Raw genomic sequence first — 21,481 nt, forward strand, 5'->3', positions numbered from 1 at the left:
GGGACTTGATGCACTCACAGTGACAGGTCGAGGAGTAAGGGGTACTCACAGTCACAGAACTGAGAGCAGGGGTACTCTCAGCCACAAGGAGTGGGACCCACCTGATGTACTCAGCCACAGATCGGGGGGGCAGGGAGTGCTCACAGAGCGGGGAGCGGAGAGCGGAAGCACTCACAGTAGCAGAGAATGGGACCTGATGTACTCACAGCGACAGAGCGGGAAAGCGGGGGTACTCACAGTTATGGCCTGCAGTCTCCGCGTGTATTCTGTTGTCTCTTCCATCTTCCCTGTGGGTAAAAAACACAGGGTCAGCCCCAACCCAAGACGAGAGGCTCCCAGCGCTCCCCACCTGCTCACTCCCCCTACCTCTTCCCTTGCCCTTTACTCCTCCCCGGCGTCCCCTACTCCTCACCAGGCGCTGTCTCTCCTCTTCCCCTGTCGCGCTCCTTCCCTCTGCCTCGCTGTCCCCGAAACGCTCTCTTCCTCACTCCTTCAGACCCGGCCTCGCTCCCCCTCACAGCCACAGACGGTCTCTCGCCCCCCAGGATCTGTCTGCGTCACCTTCTTTCTCACGCACACCCCAGACTCTCTATCTCACACTCAGCTTCCGCCCAGAGCACAGAAGCATCTTAAAAATTCGCCACAAGTTCAGGCAGGGCCTCGGGCAAATGGGGGTTTCAAAGCCTGGCCTTCCCCCGGTCGGCGGCCCTGCGTGTGTAATGGGAACAGCCACATTACAAGTACCTGAATGTAACGAAAAACATGGCTGTGGCGTGCCCGAGGGACGTGCTGAGATCTGACATGGGACAGCCTTGGGGCTAGAGGGTAACTCACAGGGACAGCCTGAGACCTGCAGACGGGGTGAAAGGCTCACACTCGGCATGGTGCCGCTTGAGGTCTTTGGCTGTGCAGGATGGTTGAAGGGCGGCGGATGCGGAGGGTGGTGTCATGGTTGGACAGGGCCTTTGGCTTTGGAGGTTGGTGGGTGTCGGGTGAGTGGTGCAGCAGAGGGCCTAGGGGTAGTGTAGGAACGGTGGCTGTATGGGGTGCTGGCCGCAAGGAGGGAGGAAGGCTCCCTTTCTGTAGGAGGCGACGCAGGGGGTTTGTAGCGGTGCTGGCAGTAGGGTGTGACGCGGGAGGGCTGGCTCTTGGAGTTGTTGTAGGAGCTCTGGCTTTGGGAGGTTTTTGCAGTGGTGGTGGCGGTGGGTATTGGTGTAGGGATGTTGGCTTTAGGTGTTTGTATAGGAGAGCCAGCTCGGGAAGACGGTGTCGTGGCGCTAGTTGTCACAGCTGCTATAGGGGAGCTGACTTGCTGGACTGAACTTGGGTCTGGTGTAGGAAAGCTGGCTATAGGGGAGTTTGTAGGAGATCTGGCTGTACTGAGAGCTGGCTATAGTGTGTGTAGGAGAGCTGGCTGTAGTGTGTGTAGGAGAGCTGGCTGTAGTGTGTGTAGGGGAGCTGGCTGTAGTGTGTGTAGGATAGCTGGCTGTAGTGTGTGTAGGAGAGCTGACTGTAGTGTGTGTGTGTGTGTATGAGAGCTGGCTGTAGTGTGTGTAGGAGAGCTGGCTGTAGTGTGTGTAGGGGAGCTGGCTGTAGTGTGTGTGTAGGAGAGCTGGCTATAGTGTGTGTGTATGAGAGCTGGCTGTAGTGTGTGTAGGAGAGCTGGCTGTAGTGTGCTACGAGAGCTGGCTGTAGTGTGTGTAGGAGAGCTGGCTGTAGTGTGTTACGAGAGCTGGCTGTAGTGTGTGTGTATGAGAGCTGGCTGTAGTGTGTTACGAGAGCTGGCTGTAGTGTGTGTAGGAGAGCTGGCTGTAGTGTGTGTAGGGGAGCTGGCTGTAGTGTGTGTGTAGGAGAGCTGGTTATAGTGTGTGTGTATGAGAGCTGGCTGTAGTGTGTGTGTATGAGAGCTGGCTGTAGTGTGTGTAGGAGAGCTGGCTGTAGTGTGTTACGAGAGCATGCTGTAGTGTGTGTGTGTATGAGAGCTGGCTGTAGTGTGTGTAGGAGAGCTGGCTGTAGTGTGTGTAGGGGAGCTGGCTGTAGTGTGTGTGTAGGAGAGCTGGCTATAGTGTGTGTGTGTATGAGAGCTGGCTGTAGTGTGTGTAGGAGAGCTGGCTGTAGTGTGTTACGAGAGCTGGCTGTAGTGTGTGTGTATGAGAGCTGGCTGTAGTGTGTGTAGGAGAGCTGGCTGTAGTGTGTTACGAGAGCTGGCTGTAGTGTGTGTAGGAGAGCTGGCTGTAGTGTGTGTAGGGGAGCTGGCTGTAGTGTGTGTGTGTAGGAGAGCTGGCTATAGTGTGTGTGTATGAGAGCTGGCTGTAGTGTGTGTGTATGAGAGCTGGCTGTAGTGTGTGTAGGAGAGCTGGCTGTAGTGTGTTACGAGAGCTGGCTGTAGTGTGTGTGTATAAGAGCTGGATGCAGTGTGTGTAGGAAAGCTGACTGCAGTGTGTGTGTAGGAGAGCTCACTGTACTGTGTGTGTAGGAGAGCTGGCTGTAGAGGATGGTTATGAGAGCTGGCTGTAGTGTGTGTAGGAGAGCTGACTGTAGTGTGTGTGTAGGAGAGCTGGCTGTAGTGTGTGTGTAGGAGAGCTGGCTGTAAAGAGTGTGGAGGGGAGCTGGCTGTAGTGTGTTATGAGAGCTGGCTGTAGTGTGTGTGTGTGTGTATATGAGAGCTGTCTGTAGTGTGTGTATGAGAGCTGGATGCAGCGTGTGTGTAGGAGAGCTGGCTGTCATGTGTTATGAGACCTGGCTGTAGTGTGTGTGTATGAGAGCTGGGTGCAGTGTGTGTGTATGAGAGCTGGCTGTAGTGTGTTATGATAGCTGGCTGAAGTGTGCGTAGGAGAGCTGACTGTAGTGTGTGTATGAGAGCTGGCTGTAGAGGGTGTGTAGGAGAGCTGGTTGCAGTGTTTGTGTAGGAGAGCTGGCTGTAGTGTGTTGGAGAGCTGGCTGTAGTGTGTTATGAGAGCTGGCTGTAGTGTATGTGTATAAGAGCTGGCTGTAGTGTGTGTGTATGAGAGCTGGCTGTAGTGTGTGTAGGAGAGCTGGCTGTAGTGTGTTATGAGAGCTGGCTGTAGTGGGTGTAGGAGAGCTGGCTGTAGTGTGTTATGAGAGCTGACTGTAGTGTGTGTGTGTATGAGAGCTGGCTGTAGTGTGTGTAGGAGAGCTGGCTGTAGTGTGTGTGTATGAGAGCTGGGTGCAGTGTGTGTGTATGAGAGCTGGCTGTAGTGTGTTATGAGAGCTGGCTGTAGTGTGTGTGTATGAGAGCTGGGTGCAGTGTGTGTGTAGGACAGCTGGCTGTAGTGTGTGTGTATGAGAGCTGGCTGTAGTGTGTTAGAGCTGGCTGAAGTGTGTGTAGGAGAGCTGACTGTAGTGTGTGTATGAGAGATGGCTGTAGAGGGTGTGTAGGAGAGTTGGTTGCTATGTGTGTGTAGGAGAGCTGGCTGTAGTGTGTTATGAGAGCTGGCTGTAGTGTGTGTGTATGAGAGCTGGCTGTAGTGTGTGTGTATGAGAGCTAGCTGTAGTGTGTGTAGGAGAGCTGGCTGTAGTGTGTTATGAGAGCTGGCTGTAGTGGGTGTAGGAGAGCTGGCTGTAGTGTGTTATGAGAGCTGACTGTAGTGTGTGTGTGTATGAGAGCTGGCTGTAGTGTGTGTGTATGAGAGCTGGCTGTAGTGTGTGTAGGAGAGCTGGCTGTAGTGTGTGTGTATGAGAGCTGGGTGAAGTGTGTGTGTAGGAGAGCTGGCTGCAGTGTGTGTGTAGGAGAGCTGGCTGTAGTGTGTTATGAGACCTGGCTGTAGTGTGTGTGTATGAGAGCTGGGTGCAGTGTGTGTGTAGGAGAGCTGGCTATAGTGTGTGTGTATGAGAGCTGGCCGTAGTGTGTTATGAGAGCTGGCTGAAGTGTGTGTAGGAGAGCTGACTGTAGTGTGTGTATGAGAGCTGGCTGTATAGGGTGTGTAGGAGAGCTGGTTGCAGTGTGTGTGTAGGAGAGCTGGCTGTAGTGTGTGTGTAGGAGAGCTGGCTGTAGTGTGTTATGAGAGCTGGCTGTAGTGTGTTATGAGAGCTGGCTGTAGTGTGTGTGTATGAGAGCTGGCTGTAGTGTGTAGGAGAGCTGACTGTAGTGTGTGTGTAGGAGAGCTGGCTGTAGTGTGTTATGAGAGCTGGCTGTAGTGTGTGTGTGTGTGTGTGTGTATGAGAGCTGTCTGTAGTGTGTGTATGAGAGCTGGATGCAGCGTGTGTGTAGGAGAGCTGGCTGTCGTGTGTTATGAGACCTGGCTGTAGTGTGTGTGTATGAGAGCTGGGTGCAGTGTGTGTGTAGGAGAGCTGGCTGCAGTGTGTGTATATGACAGCAGTCTGTAGTGTGTTATGGTAGCTGGCTGAAGTGTGTGTAGGAGAGCTGACTGTAGTGTGTGTGTATGAGAGCTGGCTGTAGTGTGTGTGTATGAGAGCTGGCTGTAGTGTGTGTAGGAGAGCTGGCTGTAGTGTGTGCGTATGAGAGCTGGGTGCAGTGTGTGTGTAGGAGAGCTGGCTGCAGTGTGTGTGTATGAGAGCTGGCTGTAGTGTGTTATGAGAGCTGGCTGTAGTGGGTGTAGGAGAGCTGGCTGTAGTGTGTTATGAGAGCTGGCTGTAGTGTGTGTGTGTATGAGAGCTGGCTGTAGTGTGTGTGTATGAGAGCTGGCTGTAGTGTGTGTAGGAGAGCTGGCTGTAGTGTGTGTGTATGAGAGCTGGCTGTAGAGGGTGTGTAGGAGAGCTGGTTGCAGTGTGTGTGTAGGAGAGCTGGCTGTAGTGTGTGTGTAGGAGAGCTGGCTGTAGTGTGTTATGAGAGCTGGCTGTAGTGTGTGTGTATGAGAGCTGGCTGTAGTGTGTGTGTATGAGAGCTGGCTGTAGTGTGTGTAGGAGAGCTGGCTGTAGTGTGTTATGAGAGCTGGCTGTAGTGTGTTATGAGAGCTGGCTGTAGTGTGTGTGTGTATGAAAGCTGGCTGTAGTGTGTATGAGAGCTGGATGCAGCATGTGTGTAGGAGAGCTGGCTGTAGTGTGTGTGTATGAGAGCTGGCCGTAGTGGGTGTAGGAGAGCTGGCTGTAGTGTGTTATGAGAGCTGGCTGTAGTGTGTGTGTGTATGAGAGCTGGCTGTAGTATGTGTGTATGAGAGCTGGCTGTAGTGTGTGTAGGAGAGCTGGCTGTAGTGTGTGTGTATGAGAGCTGGGTGCAGTGTGTGTGTAGGAGAGCTGGCTGTAGTGTGTTATGAGACCTGTCTGTAGTGTGTGTGTATGAGAGCTGGGTGCAATGTGTGTGTAGGAGAGCTGGCTGTAGTGTGTGTGTATGAGAGCTGTCTGTAGTGTGTTATGAGAGCTGGCTAAAGTGTGTGTGTAGGAGAGCTGACTGTAGTGTGTGTATGAGAGCTGGCTGTAGAGGGTGTGTAGGAGAGCTGGTTGAAGTGTATGTGTAGGAGAGCTGGCTGTAGTGTGTGTGTAGGATAGCTGGCTATAGTGTTTTATGAGAGCTGGCTGTAGTGTGTTATGAGAGCTGGCTGTAGTGTATGTGTATGAGAGCTGGCTGTAGTGTGTTATGAGAGCTGGCTGTAGTGGGTGTAGGAGAGCTGGCTGTAGTGTGTTATGAGAGCTGGCTGTAGTGTGTGTATGAGAGCTGGATGCAGCGTGTGTGTAGGAGAGCTGGCTGTCGTGTGTTATGAGACCTGGCTGTAGTGTGTGTGTATGAGAGCTGGGTGCAGTGTGTGTGTAGGAGAGCTGGCTGCAGTGTGTGTGTATGAGAGCTGGCTGTAGTGTGTTATGAGAGCTGGCTGTAGTGGGTGTAGGAGAGCTGGCTGTAGTGAGTTATGAGAGCTGGCTGTAGTGTGTGTGTGTATGAGAGCTGGCTGTAGTGTGTGTGTATGAGAGCTGGCTGTAGTGTGTGTAGGAGAGCTGGCTGTAGTGTGTGTGTATGAGAGCTGGGTGCAGTGTGTGTGTAGGAGAGCTGGCTGCAGTGTGTGTGTAGGAGAGCTGGATGTAGTGTGTGTAGGAGAGCTGGCTGTAGTGTGTTATGAGAGCTGGCTGTAGTTTGTGTAGGAGAGCTGGCTGTAGTATGTGTGTGTATGAGAGCTGGCTGTAGTGTGTGTAGGAGAGCTGGCTGTAGTGTGTGTGTAGGAGAGCTGGCTGTAGAGGGTGTGGAGGGGAGCTGGCTGTAGTGTGTTATGAGAGCTGTCTGTAGTGTGTGTGTATGAGAGCTGGGTGCAATGTGTGTGTAGGAGAGCTGGCTGTAGTGTGTGTATGAGAGCTGGCTGTAGTGTGTTATGAGAGCTGGCTGAAGTGTGTGTGTAGGAGAGCTGACTGTAGTGTGTGTATGAGAACTGGCTGTAGAGGGTGTGTAGGAGAGCTGGTTGCAGTGTATGTGTAGGAGAGCTGGCTGTAGTGTGTGTGTAGGAGAGCTGGCTGTAGTGTTTTATGAGAGCTGGCTGTAGTGTGTTATGAGAGCTGGCTGTAGTGTGTGTGCATGAGAGCTGGCTGTAGTGTGTTATGAGAGCTGGCTGTAGTGGGTGTAGGAGAGCTGGCTGTAGTGTGTTATGAGAGCTGGCTGTAGTGTGTGTGTATGAGAGCTGGCTGTAGTGTGTGTGTATGAGAGCTGGATGCAGTGTGTCTGTATGAGAGCTGGATGCAGTGAGTGTGTAGGAGAGCTGGCTGCAGTGTGTGTGTCGGAGAGCTGGCTGTAGCAAGTGTGTATGAGAGCTGGCTGTAGTGTGTTATGAGAGCTGGCTGTAGTGTGTGTAGGAGAGCTGGCTGTAGTGTGTGTGTAGGAGAGCTGGCTGTAGTGTGTTATAAGAGCTGTATGCAGTGTGTGTGTAGGAGAGCTGGGTGCAGTGTGTGTGTAGGAGAGCTGGATGTAGTGTGTGTAGGAGAGCTGGATGCAGTGTGTGTAGGAGAGCTGGCTGTAGTGTGTGTGTAGGAGAGCTGGATGCAGTGTGTGTGTAGGAGAGCTGGCTGTAGTGTGTGTGTAGGAGAGCTGGCTGTAGTGTGTGTTATGAGAGCTGGCTGTAGTGTGATGAGAGCTGGCTGTAGTGTTATGAGAGCTGGCTGTAGTGTTATGAGAGCTGGCTGTAGTGTGTGTGTGTATGAGAGCTGGCTGTAGTGTGTTATGAGAGCTGGCTGTAGTGTGTGTGTAGGAAAGATGGCTGTAGTGTGTTATGAGAGCTGTATGCAGTGTGTGTGTAGGAGAGCTGGCTGTAGTGTGTGTGTAGGAGAGATGGCTGTAGTGTGTTATGAGAGCTGTATGCAGTGTGTGTGTAGGAGAGCTGGATGCAGTGTGTGTGTAGGAGAGCTGGCTGTAGTGTGTGTGTAGGAGAGCTGTATGCAGTGTGTGTGTAGGAGAGCTGGCTGTAGTGTGTGTGTAGGAGAGATGGCTGTAGTGTGTTATGAGAGCTGTATGCAGTGTGTGTGTAGGAGAGCTGGCTGTAGTCTGTGTGTAGGAGAGCTGGATGCAGTGTGTGTGTAGGAGAGCTGGCTGTAGTGTGTGTGTAGGAGAGCTGGATGCAGTGTGTGTGTAGGGGAGCTGGCTGTAGTGTGTGTTATGAGAGCTGGCTGTAGTGTGATGAGAGCTGGCTGTAGTGTGATGAGAGCTGGCTGCAGTGTTATGAGAGCTGGCTGTAGTGTGTGTGTTTTATGAGAGCTGGCTGTAGTGTGTGTGTGTGTATGAGAGATGGATGTAGTGTGTGTTATGAGAGCTGGCTGCAGTGTGTGTGTAGGAGAGCTGGCGGTAGTGTGTGTGTGCATGAGAGCTGGCTGTAGTGTGTGTGTAGGAGAGCTGGGTGCAGTGTGTGTGTAGGAGAGCTGGATGCAGTGTGTGTAGGAGAGCTGGATGCAGTGTGTGTAGGAGAGCTGGATGCAGTGTGTGTAGGAGAGCTGGCTGTAGTGTGTGTGTAGGAGAGCTGGCTGTAGTGTGTGTGTAGGAGAGCTGGCTGTAGTGTGTGTTATGAGAGCTGGCTGTAGTGTGATGAGAGCTGGCTGTAGTGTTATGAGAGCTGGCTGCAGTGTTATGAGAGCTGGCTGTAGTGTGTGTGTGTATGAGAGCTGGCTGTAGTGTGTTATGAGAGCTGGCTGTAGTGTGTGTGTAGGAGAGATGGCTGTAGTGTGTTATGAGAGCTGTATGCAGTGTGTGTGTAGGAGAGCTGGCTGTAGTGTGTGTGTAGGAGAGATGGCTGTAGAGTGTTATGAGACCTGTATGCAGTGTGTGTGTAGGAGAGCTGGATGCAGTGTGTGTGTAGGAGAGCTGGCTGTAGTGTGTGTGTAGGAGAGCTGTATGCAGTGTGTGTGTAGGAGAGCTGGCTGTAGTGTGTGTGTAGGAGAGATGGCTGTAGTGTGTTATGAGAGCTGTATGCAGTGTGTGTGTAGGAGAGCTGGCTGTAGTGTGTGTGTAGGAGAGCTGGATGCAGTGTGTGTGTAGGAGAGCTGGCTGTAGTGTGTGTGTGTGTAGGAGAGCTGGATGCAGTGTGTGTTTAGGAGAGCTGGCTGTAGTGTGTGTTATGAGAGCTGGCTGTAGTGTGATGAGAGCTGGCTGTAGTGTGATGAGAGCTGGCTGTAGTGTGTTATGAGAGCTGGCTGTAGTGTGTGTGTGTGTATGAGAGATGGATGTAGTGTGTGTTATGAGAGCTGGCTGCAGTGTGTGTGTAGGAGAGCTGGCGGTAGTGTGTGTGTGTATGAGAGCTGGCTGTAGTGTGTGTGTAGGAGAGCTGGGTGCAGTGTGTGTGTAGGAGAGCTGGATGCAGTGTGTGTAGGAGAGCTGGATGCAGTGTGTGTAGGAGAGCTGGATGCAGTGTGTGTAGGAGAGCTGGCTGTAGTGTGTGTGTATGAGAGCTGGCTGTAGTGTGTTATGAGAGCTGGCTGTAGTGGGTGTAGGAGAGCTGGCTGTAGTGTGTTATGAGAGCTGGCTGTAGTGTGTGTATGAGAGCTGGATGCAGCGTGTGTGTAGGAGAGCTGGCTGTCATGTGTTATGAGACCTGGCTGTAGTGTGTGTGTATGAGAGCTGGGTGCAGTGTGTGTGTAGGAGAGCTGGCTGCAGTGTGTGTGTATGAGAGCTGGCTGTAGTGTGTTATGAGAGCTGGCTGTAGTGGGTGTAGGAGAGCTGGCTGTAGTGTGTTATGAGAGCTGGCTGTAGTGTGTGTGTGTATGAGAGCTGGCTGTAGTGTGTGTGTATGAGAGCTGGCTGTAGTGTGTGTAGGAGAGCTGGCTGTAGTGTGTGTGTATGAGAGCTGGGTGCAGTGTGTGTGTAGGAGAGCTGGCTGCAGTGTGTGTGTAGGAGAGCTGGCTGTAGTGTGTGTAGGAGAGCTGGCTGTAGTGTGTTATGAGAGCTGGCTGTAGTTTGTGTAGGAGAGCTGGCTGTAGTATGTGTGTGTATGAGAGCTGGCTGTAGTGTGTGTAGGAGAGCTGGCTGTAGTGTGTGTGTAGGAGAGCTGGCTGTAGAGGGTGTGGAGGGGAGCTGGCTGTAGTGTGTTATGAGAGCTGTCTGTAGTGTGTGTGTATGAGAGCTGGGTGCAATGTGTGTGTAGGAGAGCTGGCTGTAGTGTGTGTTTGAGAGCTGTATGCAGTGTGTGTGTAGGAGAGCTGGCTGTAGTGTGTGTGTAGGAGAGATGGCTGTAGAGTGTTATGAGACCTGTATGCAGTGTGTGTGTAGGAGAGCTGGATGCAGTGTGTGTGTAGGAGAGCTGGCTGTAGTGTGTGTGTAGGAGAGCTGTATGCAGTGTGTGTGTAGGAGAGCTGGCTGTAGTGTGTGTGTAGGAGAGCTGGCTGTAGTGTGTGTGTAGGAGAGATGGCTGTAGAGTGTTATGAGACCTGTATGCAGTGTGTGTGTAGGAGAGCTGGATGCAGTGTGTGTGTAGGAGAGCTGGCTGTAGTGTGTGTGTAGGAGAGCTGTATGCAGTGTGTGTGTAGGAGAGCTGGCTGTAGTGTGTGTGTAGGAGAGATGGCTGTAGTGTGTTATGAGAGCTGTATGCAGTGTGTGTGTAGGAGAGCTGGCTGTAGTGTGTGTGTAGGAGAGCTGGATGCAGTGTGTGTGTAGGAGAGCTGGCTGTAGTGTGTGTGTGTGTAGGAGAGCTGGATGCAGTGTGTGTTTAGGAGAGCTGGCTGTAGTGTGTGTTATGAGAGCTGGCTGTAGTGTGATGAGAGCTGGCTGTAGTGTGATGAGAGCTGGCTGTAGTGTGTTATGAGAGCTGGCTGTAGTGTGTGTGTGTGTATGAGAGATGGATGTAGTGTGTGTTATGAGAGCTGGCTGCAGTGTGTGTGTAGGAGAGCTGGCGGTAGTGTGTGTGTGTATGAGAGCTGGCTGTAGTGTGTGTGTAGGAGAGCTGGGTGCAGTGTGTGTGTAGGAGAGCTGGATGCAGTGTGTGTAGGAGAGCTGGATGCAGTGTGTGTAGGAGAGCTGGATGCAGTGTGTGTAGGAGAGCTGGCTGTAGTGTGTGTGTATGAGAGCTGGCTGTAGTGTGTTATGAGAGCTGGCTGTAGTGGGTGTAGGAGAGCTGGCTGTAGTGTGTTATGAGAGCTGGCTGTAGTGTGTGTATGAGAGCTGGATGCAGCGTGTGTGTAGGAGAGCTGGCTGTCATGTGTTATGAGACCTGGCTGTAGTGTGTGTGTATGAGAGCTGGGTGCAGTGTGTGTGTAGGAGAGCTGGCTGCAGTGTGTGTGTATGAGAGCTGGCTGTAGTGTGTTATGAGAGCTGGCTGTAGTGGGTGTAGGAGAGCTGGCTGTAGTGTGTTATGAGAGCTGGCTGTAGTGTGTGTGTGTATGAGAGCTGGCTGTAGTGTGTGTGTATGAGAGCTGGCTGTAGTGTGTGTAGGAGAGCTGGCTGTAGTGTGTGTGTATGAGAGCTGGGTGCAGTGTGTGTGTAGGAGAGCTGGCTGTAGTGTGTGTAGGAGAGCTGGCTGTAGTGTGTTATGAGAGCTGGCTGTAGTTTGTGTAGGAGAGCTGGCTGTAGTATGTGTGTGTATGAGAGCTGGCTGTAGTGTGTGTAGGAGAGCTGGCTGTAGTGTGTGTGTAGGAGAGCTGGCTGTAGAGGGTGTGGAGGGGAGCTGGCTGTAGTGTGTTATGAGAGCTGTCTGTAGTGTGTGTGTATGAGAGCTGGGTGCAATGTGTGTGTAGGAGAGCTGGCTGTAGTGTGTGTATGAGAGCTGTATGCAGTGTGTGTGTAGGAGAGCTGGCTGTAGTGTGTGTGTAGGAGAGATGGCTGTAGAGTGTTATGAGACCTGTATGCAGTGTGTGTGTAGGAGAGCTGGATGCAGTGTGTGTGTAGGAGAGCTGGCTGTAGTGTGTGTGTAGGAGAGCTGTATGCAGTGTGTGTGTAGGAGAGCTGGCTGTAGTGTGTGTGTAGGAGAGATGGCTGTAGTGTGTTATGAGAGCTGTATGCAGTGTGTGTGTAGGAGAGCTGGCTGTAGTGTGTGTGTAGGAGAGATGGCTGTAGAGTGTTATGAGACCTGTATGCAGTGTGTGTGTAGGAGAGCTGGATGCAGCGTGTGTGTAGGAGAGCTGGCTGTAGTGTGTGTGTAGGAGAGCTGTATGCAGTGTGTGTGTAGGAGAGCTGGCTGTAGTGTGTGTGTAGGAGAGATGGCTGTAGTGTGTTATGAGAGCTGTATGCAGTGTGTGTGTAGGAGAGCTGGCTGTAGTGTGTGTGTAGGAGAGCTGGATGCAGTGTGTGTGTAGGAGAGCTGGCTGTAGTGTGTGTGTGTGTAGGAGAGCTGGATGCAGTGTGTGTTTAGGAGAGCTGGCTGTAGTGTGTGTTATGAGAGCTGGCTGTAGTGTGATGAGAGCTGGCTGTAGTGTGATGAGAGCTGGCTGTAGTGTGTTATGAGAGCTGGCTGTAGTGTGTGTGTGTGTATGAGAGATGGATGTAGTGTGTGTTATGAGAGCTGGCTGCAGTGTGTGTGTAGGAGAGCTGGCGGTAGTGTGTGTGTGCATGAGAGCTGGCTGTAGTGTGTGTGTAGGAGAGCTGGGTGCAGTGTGTGTGTAGGAGAGCTGGATGCAGTGTGTGTAGGAGAGCTGGATGCAGTGTGTGTAGGAGAGCTGGATGCAGTGTGTGTAGGAGAGCTGGCTGTAGTGTGTGTGTATGAGAGCTGGCTGTAGTGTGTTATGAGAGCTGGCTGTAGTGGGTGTAGGAGAGCTGGCTGTAGTGTGTTATGAGAGCTGGCTGTAGTGTGTGTATGAGAGCTGGATGCAGCGTGTGTGTAGGAGAGCTGGCTGTCGTGTGTTATGAGACCTGGCTGTAGTGTGTGTGTATGAGAGCTGGGTGCAGTGTGTGTGTAGGAGAGCTGGCTGCAGTGTGTGTGTATGAGAGCTGGCTGTAGTGTGTTATGAGAGCTGGCTGTAGTGGGTGTAGGAGAGCTGGCTGTAGTGTGTTATGAGAGCTGGCTGTAGTGTGTGTGTGTATGAGAGCTGGCTGTAGTGTGTGTGTATGAGAGCTGGCTGTAGTGTGTGTAGGAGAGCTGGATGCAGTGTGTGTAGGAGAGCTGGCTGTAGTGTGTGTGTATGAGAGCTGGCTGTAGTGTGTTATGAGAGCTGGCTGTAGTGGGTGTAGGAGAGCTGGCTGTAGTGTGTTATGAGAGCTGGCTGTAGTGTGTGTATGAGAGCTGGATGCAGCGTGTGTGTAGGAGAGCTGGATGCAGTGTGTGTAGGAGAGCTGGCTGTAGTGTGTGTGTATGAGAGCTGGCTGTAGTGTGTTATGAGAGCTGGCTGTAGTGGGTGTAGGAGAGCTGGCTGTAGTGTGTTATGAGAGCTGGCTGTAGTGTGTGTATGAGAGCTGGATGCAGCGTGTGTGTAGGAGAGCTGGCTGTCATGTGTTATGAGACCTGGCTGTAGTGTGTGTGTATGAGAGCTGGGTGCAGTGTGTGTGTAGGAGAGCTGGCTGCAGTGTGTGTGTATGAGAGCTGGCTGTAGTGTGTTATGAGAGCTGGCTGTAGTGGGTGTAGGAGAGCTGGCTGTAGTGTGTTATGAGAGCTGGCTGTAGTGTGTGTGTGTATGAGAGCTGGCTGTAGTGTGTGTGTATGAGAGCTGGCTGTAGTGTGTGTAGGAGAGATGGCTGTAGTGTGTGTGTATGAGAGCTGGGTGCAGTGTGTGTGTAGGAGAGCTGGCTGCAGTGTGTGTGTAGGAGAGCTGGCTGTAGTGTGTGTAGGAGAGCTGGCTGTAGTGTGTTATGAGAGCTGGCTGTAGTTTGTGTAGGAGAGCTGGCTGTAGTATGTGTGTGTATGAGAGCTGGCTGTAGTGTGTGTAGGAGAGCTGGCTGTAGTGTGTGTGTAGGAGAGCTGGCTGTAGAGGGTGTGGAGGGGAGCTGGCTGTAGTGTGTTATGAGAGCTGTCTGTAGTGTGTGTGTATGAGAGCTGGGTGCAATGTGTGTGTAGGAGAGCTGGCTGTAGTGTGTGTATGAGAGCTGTATGCAGTGTGTGTGTAGGAGAGCTGGCTGTAGTGTGTGTGTAGGAGAGATGGCTGTAGAGTGTTATGAGACCTGTATGCAGTGTGTGTGTAGGAGAGCTGGATGCAGTGTGTGTGTAGGAGAGCTGGCTGTAGTGTGTGTGTAGGAGAGCTGTATGCAGTGTGTGTGTAGGAGAGCTGGCTGTAGTGTGTGTGTAGGAGAGATGGCTGTAGTGTGTTATGAGAGCTGTATGCAGTGTGTGTGTAGGAGAGCTGGCTGTAGTGTGTGTGTAGGAGAGATGGCTGTAGAGTGTTATGAGACCTGTATGCAGTGTGTGTGTAGGAGAGCTGGATGCAGTGTGTGTGTAGGAGAGCTGGCTGTAGTGTGTGTGTAGGAGAGCTGTATGCAGTGTGTGTGTAGGAGAGCTGGCTGTAGTGTGTGTGTAGGAGAGATGGCTGTAGTGTGTTATGAGAGCTGTATGCAGTGTGTGTGTAGGAGAGCTGGCTGTAGTGTGTGTGTAGGAGAGCTGGATGCAGTGTGTGTGTAGGAGAGCTGGCTGTAGTGTGTGTGTGTGTAGGAGAGCTGGATGCAGTGTGTGTTTAGGAGAGCTGGCTGTAGTGTGTGTTATGAGAGCTGGCTGTAGTGTGATGAGAGCTGGCTGTAGTGTGATGAGAGCTGGCTGTAGTGTGTTATGAGAGCTGGCTGTAGTGTGTGTGTGTGTATGAGAGATGGATGTAGTGTGTGTTATGAGAGCTGGCTGCAGTGTGTGTGTAGGAGAGCTGGCGGTAGTGTGTGTGTGCATGAGAGCTGGCTGTAGTGTGTGTGTAGGAGAGCTGGGTGCAGTGTGTGTGTAGGAGAGCTGGATGCAGTGTGTGTAGGAGAGCTGGATGCAGTGTGTGTAGGAGAGCTGGATGCAGTGTGTGTAGGAGAGCTGGCTGTAGTGTGTGTGTATGAGAGCTGGCTGTAGTTTGTTATGAGAGCTGGCTGTAGTGGGTGTAGGAGAGCTGGCTGTAGTGTGTTATGAGAGCTGGCTGTAGTGTGTGTATGAGAGCTGGATGCAGCGTGTGTGTAGGAGAGCTGGCTGTCGTGTGTTATGAGACCTGGCTGTAGTGTGTGTGTATGAGAGCTGGGTGCAGTGTGTGTGTAGGAGAGCTGGCTGCAGTGTGTGTGTATGAGAGCTGGCTGTAGTGTGTTATGAGAGCTGGCTGTAGTGGGTGTAGGAGAGCTGGCTGTAGTGTGTTATGAGAGCTGGCTGTAGTGTGTGTGTGTATGAGAGCTGGCTGTAGTGTGTGTGTATGAGAGCTGGCTGTAGTGTGTGTAGGAGAGCTGGCTGTAGTATGTGTGTATGAGAGCTGGGTGCAGTGTGTGTGTAGGAGAGCTGGCTGCAGTGTGTGTGTAGGAGAGCTGGCTGTAGTGTGTGTAGGAGAGCTGGCTGTAGTGTGTTATGAGAGCTGGCTGTAGTTTGTGTAGGAGAGCTGGCTGTAGTATGTGTGTGTATGAGAGCTGGCTGTAGTGTGTGTAGGAGAGCTGGCTGTAGTGTGTGTGTAGGAGAGCTGGCTGTAGAGGGTGTGGAGGGGAGCTGGCTGTAGTGTGTTATGAGAGCTGTCTGTAGTGTGTGTGTATGAGAGCTGGGTGCAATGTGTGTGTAGGAGAGCTGGCTGTAGTGTGTGTATGAGAGCTGGCTGTAGTGTGTTATGAGAGCTGGCTGAAGTGTGTGTGTAGGAGAGCTGACTGTAGTGTGTGTATGAGAACTGGCTGTAGAGGGTGTGTAGGAGAGCTGGTTGCAGTGTATGTGTAGGAGAGCTGGCTGTAGTGTGTGTGTAGGAGAGCTGGCTGTAGTGTTTTATGAGAGCTGGCTGTAGTGTGTTATGAGAGCTGGCTGTAGTATGTGTGTATGAGAGCTGGCTGTAGTGTGTTATGAGAGCTGGCTGTAGTGGGTGTAGGAGAGCTGGCTGTAGTGTGTTATGAGAGCTGGCTGTAGTGTGTGTGTATGAGAGCTGGCTGTAGTGTGTGTGTATGAGAGCTGGCTGTAGTGTGTGTAGGAGAGCTGGCTGTAGTGTGTGTGTATGAGAGCTGGGTGCAGTGTGTGTGTAGGAGAGCTGGCTGCAGTGTGTGTGTATGAGAGCTGGCTGTAGTATGTTATGAGAGCTGGCTGTAGTGGGTGTAGGAGAGCTGGCTGTAGTGTGTTATGAGAGCTGGCTGTAGTGTGTGTGTGTATGAGAGCTGGCTGTAGAGTATGTGTATGAGAGCTGGCTGTAGTGTGTGTAGGAGAGCTGGGTGCAGTGTGTGTGTAGGAGAGCTGGCTGCAGTGTGTGTGTAGGAGAGCTGGCTGTAGTGTGTTATGAGAGCTGGCTATAGTGTGTGTGTGTATGAGAGCTGGCTGTAGTGTGTGTGTATGAGAGCTGGCTGTAGTGTGTGTAGGAGAGCTGGCTGTAGTGTGTGTGTATGAGAGCTGGGTGCAGTGTGTGTGTAGGAGAGCTGGCTGTAGTGTAGTGTGTGTAGGAGAGCTGGCTGTAGTGTGTGTTATGAGAGCTGGCTGTAGTGTGATGAGAGCTGGCTGTAGTGTGATGAGAGCTGGCTGTAGTGTGTTATGAGAGCTGGCTGTAGTGTGTGTGTGTGTATGAGAGATGGATGTAGTGTGTGTTATGAGAGCTGGCTGCAGTGTGTGTGTAGGAGAGCTGGCGGTAGTGTTATGAGAGCTGTCTGTAGTGTGTTATGAGAGCTGTATGCAGTGTGTGTGTATGAGAGCTGGGTGCAGTGTGTGTGTAGGAGAGCTGGATGTAGTGTGTGTGTAGGAGAGATGGATGCAGTGGGTGTGTAGGAGACCTGGCTGTAGTGTGTGTGTAGGAGAGCTGGCTGCAGTGTGTGTGTAGGGGAGCTGGCTGTAGTGTGTGTGTAGGAGAGATGGCTGTAGTGTGTTATGAGAGCTGTATGCAGTGTGTGTGTAGGAGAGCTGGCTGTAGTGTGTGTTATGAGAGCTGGCTGTAGTGTGATGAGAGCTGGCTGTAGTGTGATGAGAGCTGGCTGTAGTGTGTTATGAGAGCTGGCTGTAGTGTGTGTGTGTGTATGAGAGATGGATGTAGTGTGTGTTATGAGAGCTGGCTGCAGTGTGTGTGTAGGAGAGCTGGCGGTAGTGTTATGAGAGCTGTCTGTAGTGTGTTATGAGAGCTGTATGCAGTGTGTGTGTATGAGAGCTGGGTGCAGTGTGTGTGTAGGAGAGCTGGATGTAGTGTGTGTGTAGGAGAGATGGATGCAGTGGGTGTGTAGGAGACCTGGCTGTAGTGTGTGTGTAGGAGAGCTGGCTGTAGTGTGTGTTATGAGAGCTGGCTGTAGTGTGTGTTATGAGAGCTGGCTGTAGTGTGTGTTATGAGAGATGGCTGTAGTGTTATGAGAGATGGCTGTAGTGTTATGAGAGCTGGCTGTAGTGTGTGTGTATGAGAGATGGATGTAGTGTGTGTTATGAGAGATGGCTGTAGTGTGTTATGAGAGCTGGCTGTAGTGTGTGTAGGAGAGCTGGCTGTAGTATTATGAGAGCTGGCTGTAGTGTAAAGAGAGCTGGCTGTAGTGTGTTATGGGAGCTGGATGCAGTGTGTAGGAAAGCTGGCTGTAGTGTGTGTGTATGAGAGCTGGCTGTAGTGTTATGAGAGCTGGATGCAGTGTGTAGGAAAGCTGGCTGTACTGTGTGTGTATGAGAGCTGGCTGTAGTGTGTGTAGGAGGGCTGGCTGTAGTGTGTGTAGGAGAGCTGGCTGTAGTGTGTGTGTGGATGAGAGCTGGCTTTAGTGTGTTATGAGAGCTGGCTGTAGTGTGTGTGTGTATGAGAGCTGGCTGTAGTGTGTGTGTTTGAGAGCTGTATGCAGTGTGTGTGTAGGAGAGCTGGTTGCAGTGTGTGTGTGGGAGAGCTGGCTGTAGAGGGTGTGGAGGGGAGCTGGCTATAGTGTGTTATGAGAGCTGGCTGTAGTGTGTGTGAATGAGAGCTGGCTGTAGTGTGTGTATGAGAGCTGGTTAATGTGTGTGTATGAGAGCTGGCTGTAGTGTCTGTGTATGAGAGCTGGGTGCAGCATGTGTGTAGGAGAGCTGGCTGTAGTGTGTGTGTATGAGAGCTGGCTGTAGAGGGTGTGGAGGAGAGCTGGATGCAGTGTGTGTGTAGGAGAGCTGGCTGCAGTGTTATGAGAGCTGGCTGTAGTGTTATGAGAGCTGGCTGTAGTGTGTGTGTAGGAGAGCTGGCTGTAGATTGTGTGTGTATGAGAGCTGGCTGTAGTATGTCATGAGAGCTGGCTGTAGTGTGTCTTATGAGATCTGGCTGTAGCGTGTGTGTGTGAGAGCTGGCTGTAGTGTGTGTGTATGAGAGCTGGCTGTAGTGTATGTAGGAGAGCTGGCTGTAGTGTGTGTGTGTATGAGAGCTGGCTGTAGTGTGTATGAGAGCTGGATGCAGCATGTGTGTAGGAGAGCTGGCTGAGAGGGTGCAGTGTGTGTGTAGGAGAGCTGGCTGCAGTGTGTGTGTAAGAGAGCTGGCTGTAGTGTGTTATGAGAGCTGGCTGTAGTGGGTGTAGGAGAGCTGGCTGTAGTGTGTTATGAGAGCTGGCTGTAGTGTGTGTGTGTATGAGAGCTGGCTGTAGTGTGTGTGTATGAGAGCTGGCTGTAGTGTGTGTAGGAGAGCTGGCTATAGTGTGTGTGTATGAGAGCTGGCTGTAGAGGGTGTGTAGGAGAGCTGGTTGCAGTGTGTGTGTAGGAGAGCTGGCTGTAGTGTGTGTGTAGGAGAGCTGGCTGTAGTGTGTTATGAGAGCTGGCTGTAGTGTGTTATGAGAGCTGGCTGTAGTGTGTGTGTATGAGAGCTGGCTGTAGTGTGTGTGTATGAGAGCTGGCTGTAGTGTGTGTAGGAGAGCTGGCTGTAGTGTGTTATGAGAGCTGGCTGTAGTGTGTTATGAGAGCTGGCTGTAGTGTGTGTGTGTATGAAAGCTGGCTGTAGTGTGTATGAGAGCTGGATGCAGCATGTGTGTAGGAGAGCTGGCTGTAGTGTGTGTGTATGAGAGCTGGCCGTAGTGGGTGTAGGAGAGCTGGCTGTAGTGTGTTATGAGAGCTGGCTGTAGTGTGTGTGTGTATGAGAGCTGGCTGTAGTGTGTGTGTATGAGAGCTGGCTGTGGTGTGTGTAGGAGAGCTGGCTGTAGTGTGTGTGTATGAGAGCTGGGTGCAGTGTGTGTGTAGGAGAGCTGGCTGTAGTGTGTTATGAGACCTGTCTGTAGTGTGTGTGTATGAGAGCTGGGTGCAATGTGTGTGTAGGAGAGCTGGCTGTAGTGTGTGTGTATGAGAGCTGTCTGTAGTGTGTTATGAGAGCTGGCTAAAGTGTGTGTGTATGAGAGGTGGCTGTAGAGGGTGTGTAGGAGAGCTGGTTGAAGTGTATGTGTAGGAGAGCTGGCTGTAGTGTGTGTGTAGGAGAGCTGGCTGTAGTGTTTTATGAGAGCTGGCTGTAGTGTGTTATGAGAGCTGGCTGTAGTGTGTGTGTATGAGAGCTGGCTGTAGTGTGTTATGAGAGCTGGCTGTAGTGGGTGTAGGAGAGCTGGCTGTAGTGTGTTATGAGAGCTGGCTGTAGTGTGTGTATGAGAGCTGGATGCAGCGTGTGTGTAGGAGAGCTGGCTGTCGTGTGTTATGAGACCTGGCTGTAGTGTGTGTGTATGAGAGCTGGGTGCAGTGTGTGTGTAGGAGAGCTGGCTGCAGTGTGTGTGTATGAGAGCTGGCTGTAGTGTGTTATGAGAGCTGGCTGTAGTGGGTGTAGGAGAGCTGGCTGTAGTGTGTTATGAGAGCTGGCTGTAGTGTGTGTGTGTATGAGAGCTGGCTGTAGTGTGTGTATGAGAGCTGGCTGTAGTGTGTGTAGGAGAGCTGGCTGTAGTGTGTGTGTATGAGAGCTGGGTGCAGTGTGTGTGTAGGAGAGCTGGCTGCAGTGTGTGTGTAGGAGAGCTGGCTGTAGTGTGTGTAGGAGAGCTGGCTGTAGTGTGTTATGAGAGCTGGCTGTAGTTTGTGTAGGAGAGCTGGCTGTAGTATGTGTGTGTATGAGAGCTGGCTGTAGTGTGTGTAGGAGAGCTGGCTGTAGTGTGTGTGTAGGAGAGCTGGCTGTAGAGGGTGTGGAGGGGAGCTGGCTGTAGTGTGTTATGAGAGCTGTCTGTAGTGTGTGTGTGTGAGAGCTGGGTGCAATGTGTGTGTAGGAGAGCTGGCTGTAGTGTGTGTGTATGAGAGCTGGCTGTAGTGTGTGTGTATGAGAGCTGGCTGTAGTGTGTGTGTATGAGAGCTGGATGCAGCGTGTGTGTAGGAGAGCTGGCTGTAGTGTGTTATGAGAGCTGGCTGTAGTGTGTGTGTGTATGAGAGCTGGCTGTAGTGTGTGTGTATGAGAGCTGGCTGTAGTGTGTGTAGGAGAGCTGGGTGCAGTGTGTGTGTAGGAGAGCTGGGTGCAGTGTGTGTGTAGGAGAGCTGGGTGCAGTGTGTGTGTAGGAGAGCTGGCTGTAGTGTGTGTAGGAGAGCTGGCTGTAGTGTGTTATGAGAGCTGGCTGTAGTTTGTGTAGGAGAGCTGGCTGTAGTATGTGTGTGTATGAGAGCTGGCTGTAGTGTGTGTAGGAGAGCTGGCTGTAGTGTGTGTGTAGGAGAGCTGGCTGTAGAGGGTGTGGAGGGGAGCTGGCTGTAGTGTGTTATGAGAGCTGGCTGTAGTGTGTGTGTGTGTGTATGAGAGCTGGCTGTAGTGTGTGTGTATGAGAGCTGGACGCAGCGTGTGTGTAGGAGAGCTGGCTGTAGTGTGTTATGAGAGCTGGCTGTAGTGTGTGTAGGGGAGCTGGCTGTAGTGTGTCTGTATGAGAGCTGGATGCAGTGAGTGTGTAGGAGAGCTGGCTGCAGTGTGTGTGTCGGAGAGCTGGCTGTAGCATGTGTGTATGAGAGCTGGCTGTAGTGTGTTATGAGAGCTGGCTGTAGTGTGTGTAGGAGAGCTGGCTGTAGTGTGTGTGTAGGAGAGCTGGCTGTAGTGTGTTATAAGAGCTGTATGCAGTGTGTGTGTAGGAGAGCTGGGTGCAGTGTGTGTGTAGGAGAGCTGGATGCAGTGTGTGTAGGAGAGCTGGATGCAGTGTGTGTAGGAGAGCTGGCTGTAGTGTGTGTGTAGGAGAGCTGGATGCAGTGTGTGTGTAGGAGAGCTGGCTGTAGTGTGTGTGTAGGAGAGCTGGCTGTAGTGTGTGTTATGAGAGCTGGCTGTAGTGTGATGAGAGCTGGCTGTAGTGTTATGAGAGCTGGCTGTAGTGTTATGAGAGCTGGCTGTAGTGTGTGTGTGTATGAGAGCTGGCTGTAGTGTGTTATGAGACCTGGCTGTAGTGTGTGTGTAGGAGAGATGGCTGTAGTGTGTTATGAGAGCTGTATGCAGTGTGTGTGTAGGAGAGCTGGCTGTAGTGTGTGTGTAGGAGAGATGGCTGTAGTGTGTTATGAGAGGTGTATGCAGTGTGTGTGTAGGAGAGCTGGATGCAGTGTGTGTGTAGGAGAGCTGGCTGTAGTGTGTGTGTAGGAGAGCTGTATGCAGTGTGTGTGTAGGAGAGCTGGCTGTAGTGTGTGTGTATGAGAGCTGGCTGTAGTGTGTTATGAGAGCTGGCTGTAGTGGGTGTAGGAGAGCTGGCTGTAGTGTGTTATGAGAGCTGGCTGTAGTGTGTGTATGAGAGCTGGATGCAGCGTGTGTGTAGGAGAGCTGGCTGTCGTGTGTTATGAGACCTGGCTGTAGTGTGTGTGTATGAGAGCTGGGTGCAGTGTGTGTGTAGGAGAGCTGGCTGCAGTGTGTGTGTATGAGAGCTGGCTGTAGTGTGTTATGAGAGCTGGCTGTAGTGTGTGTAGGAGAGCTGGGTGCAGTGTGTGTGTAGGAGAGCTGGGTGCAGTGTGTGTGTAGGAGAGCTGGGTGCAGTGTGTGTGTAGGAGAGCTGGCTGTAGTGTGTGTAGGAGAGCTGGCTGTAGTGTGTTATGAGAGCTGGCTGTAGTTTGTGTAGGAGAGCTGGCTGTAGTATGTGTGTGTATGAGAGCTGGCTGTAGTGTGTGTAGGAGAGCTGGCTGTCGTGTGTGTGTAGGAGAGCTGGCTGTAGAGGGTGTGGAGGGGAGCTGGCTGT

General features: G+C 52.0%; 1 protein-coding gene across 8 annotated transcripts in view; it reads right to left on the bottom strand.

Moving 5' to 3' along the window:
• The window catches only part of PALM3 (paralemmin 3), a 164,598-nt gene that overhangs the window by 86,336 nt on the left and 56,781 nt on the right, over positions 1–21,481 (bottom strand). For 7 of the 8 annotated variants that reach the window (XM_069230457.1, XM_069230460.1, XM_069230459.1 and 4 more), the window contains exon 2: positions 238–287. In XM_069230457.1, coding sequence (XP_069086558.1) covers positions 238–287 — 50 coding nt within the window. Of the gene's footprint in view, positions 1–237; positions 288–412; positions 576–21,481 lie in introns of those variants that run through there. The other variant, XM_069230462.1, reaches the window with a different exon arrangement.

Source organism: Pleurodeles waltl, chromosome 4_2 (genome assembly GCF_031143425.1).
Source record: "Pleurodeles waltl isolate 20211129_DDA chromosome 4_2, aPleWal1.hap1.20221129, whole genome shotgun sequence".
In the NCBI taxonomy this organism is placed as follows: domain Eukaryota; kingdom Metazoa; phylum Chordata; class Amphibia; order Caudata; family Salamandridae; genus Pleurodeles; species Pleurodeles waltl.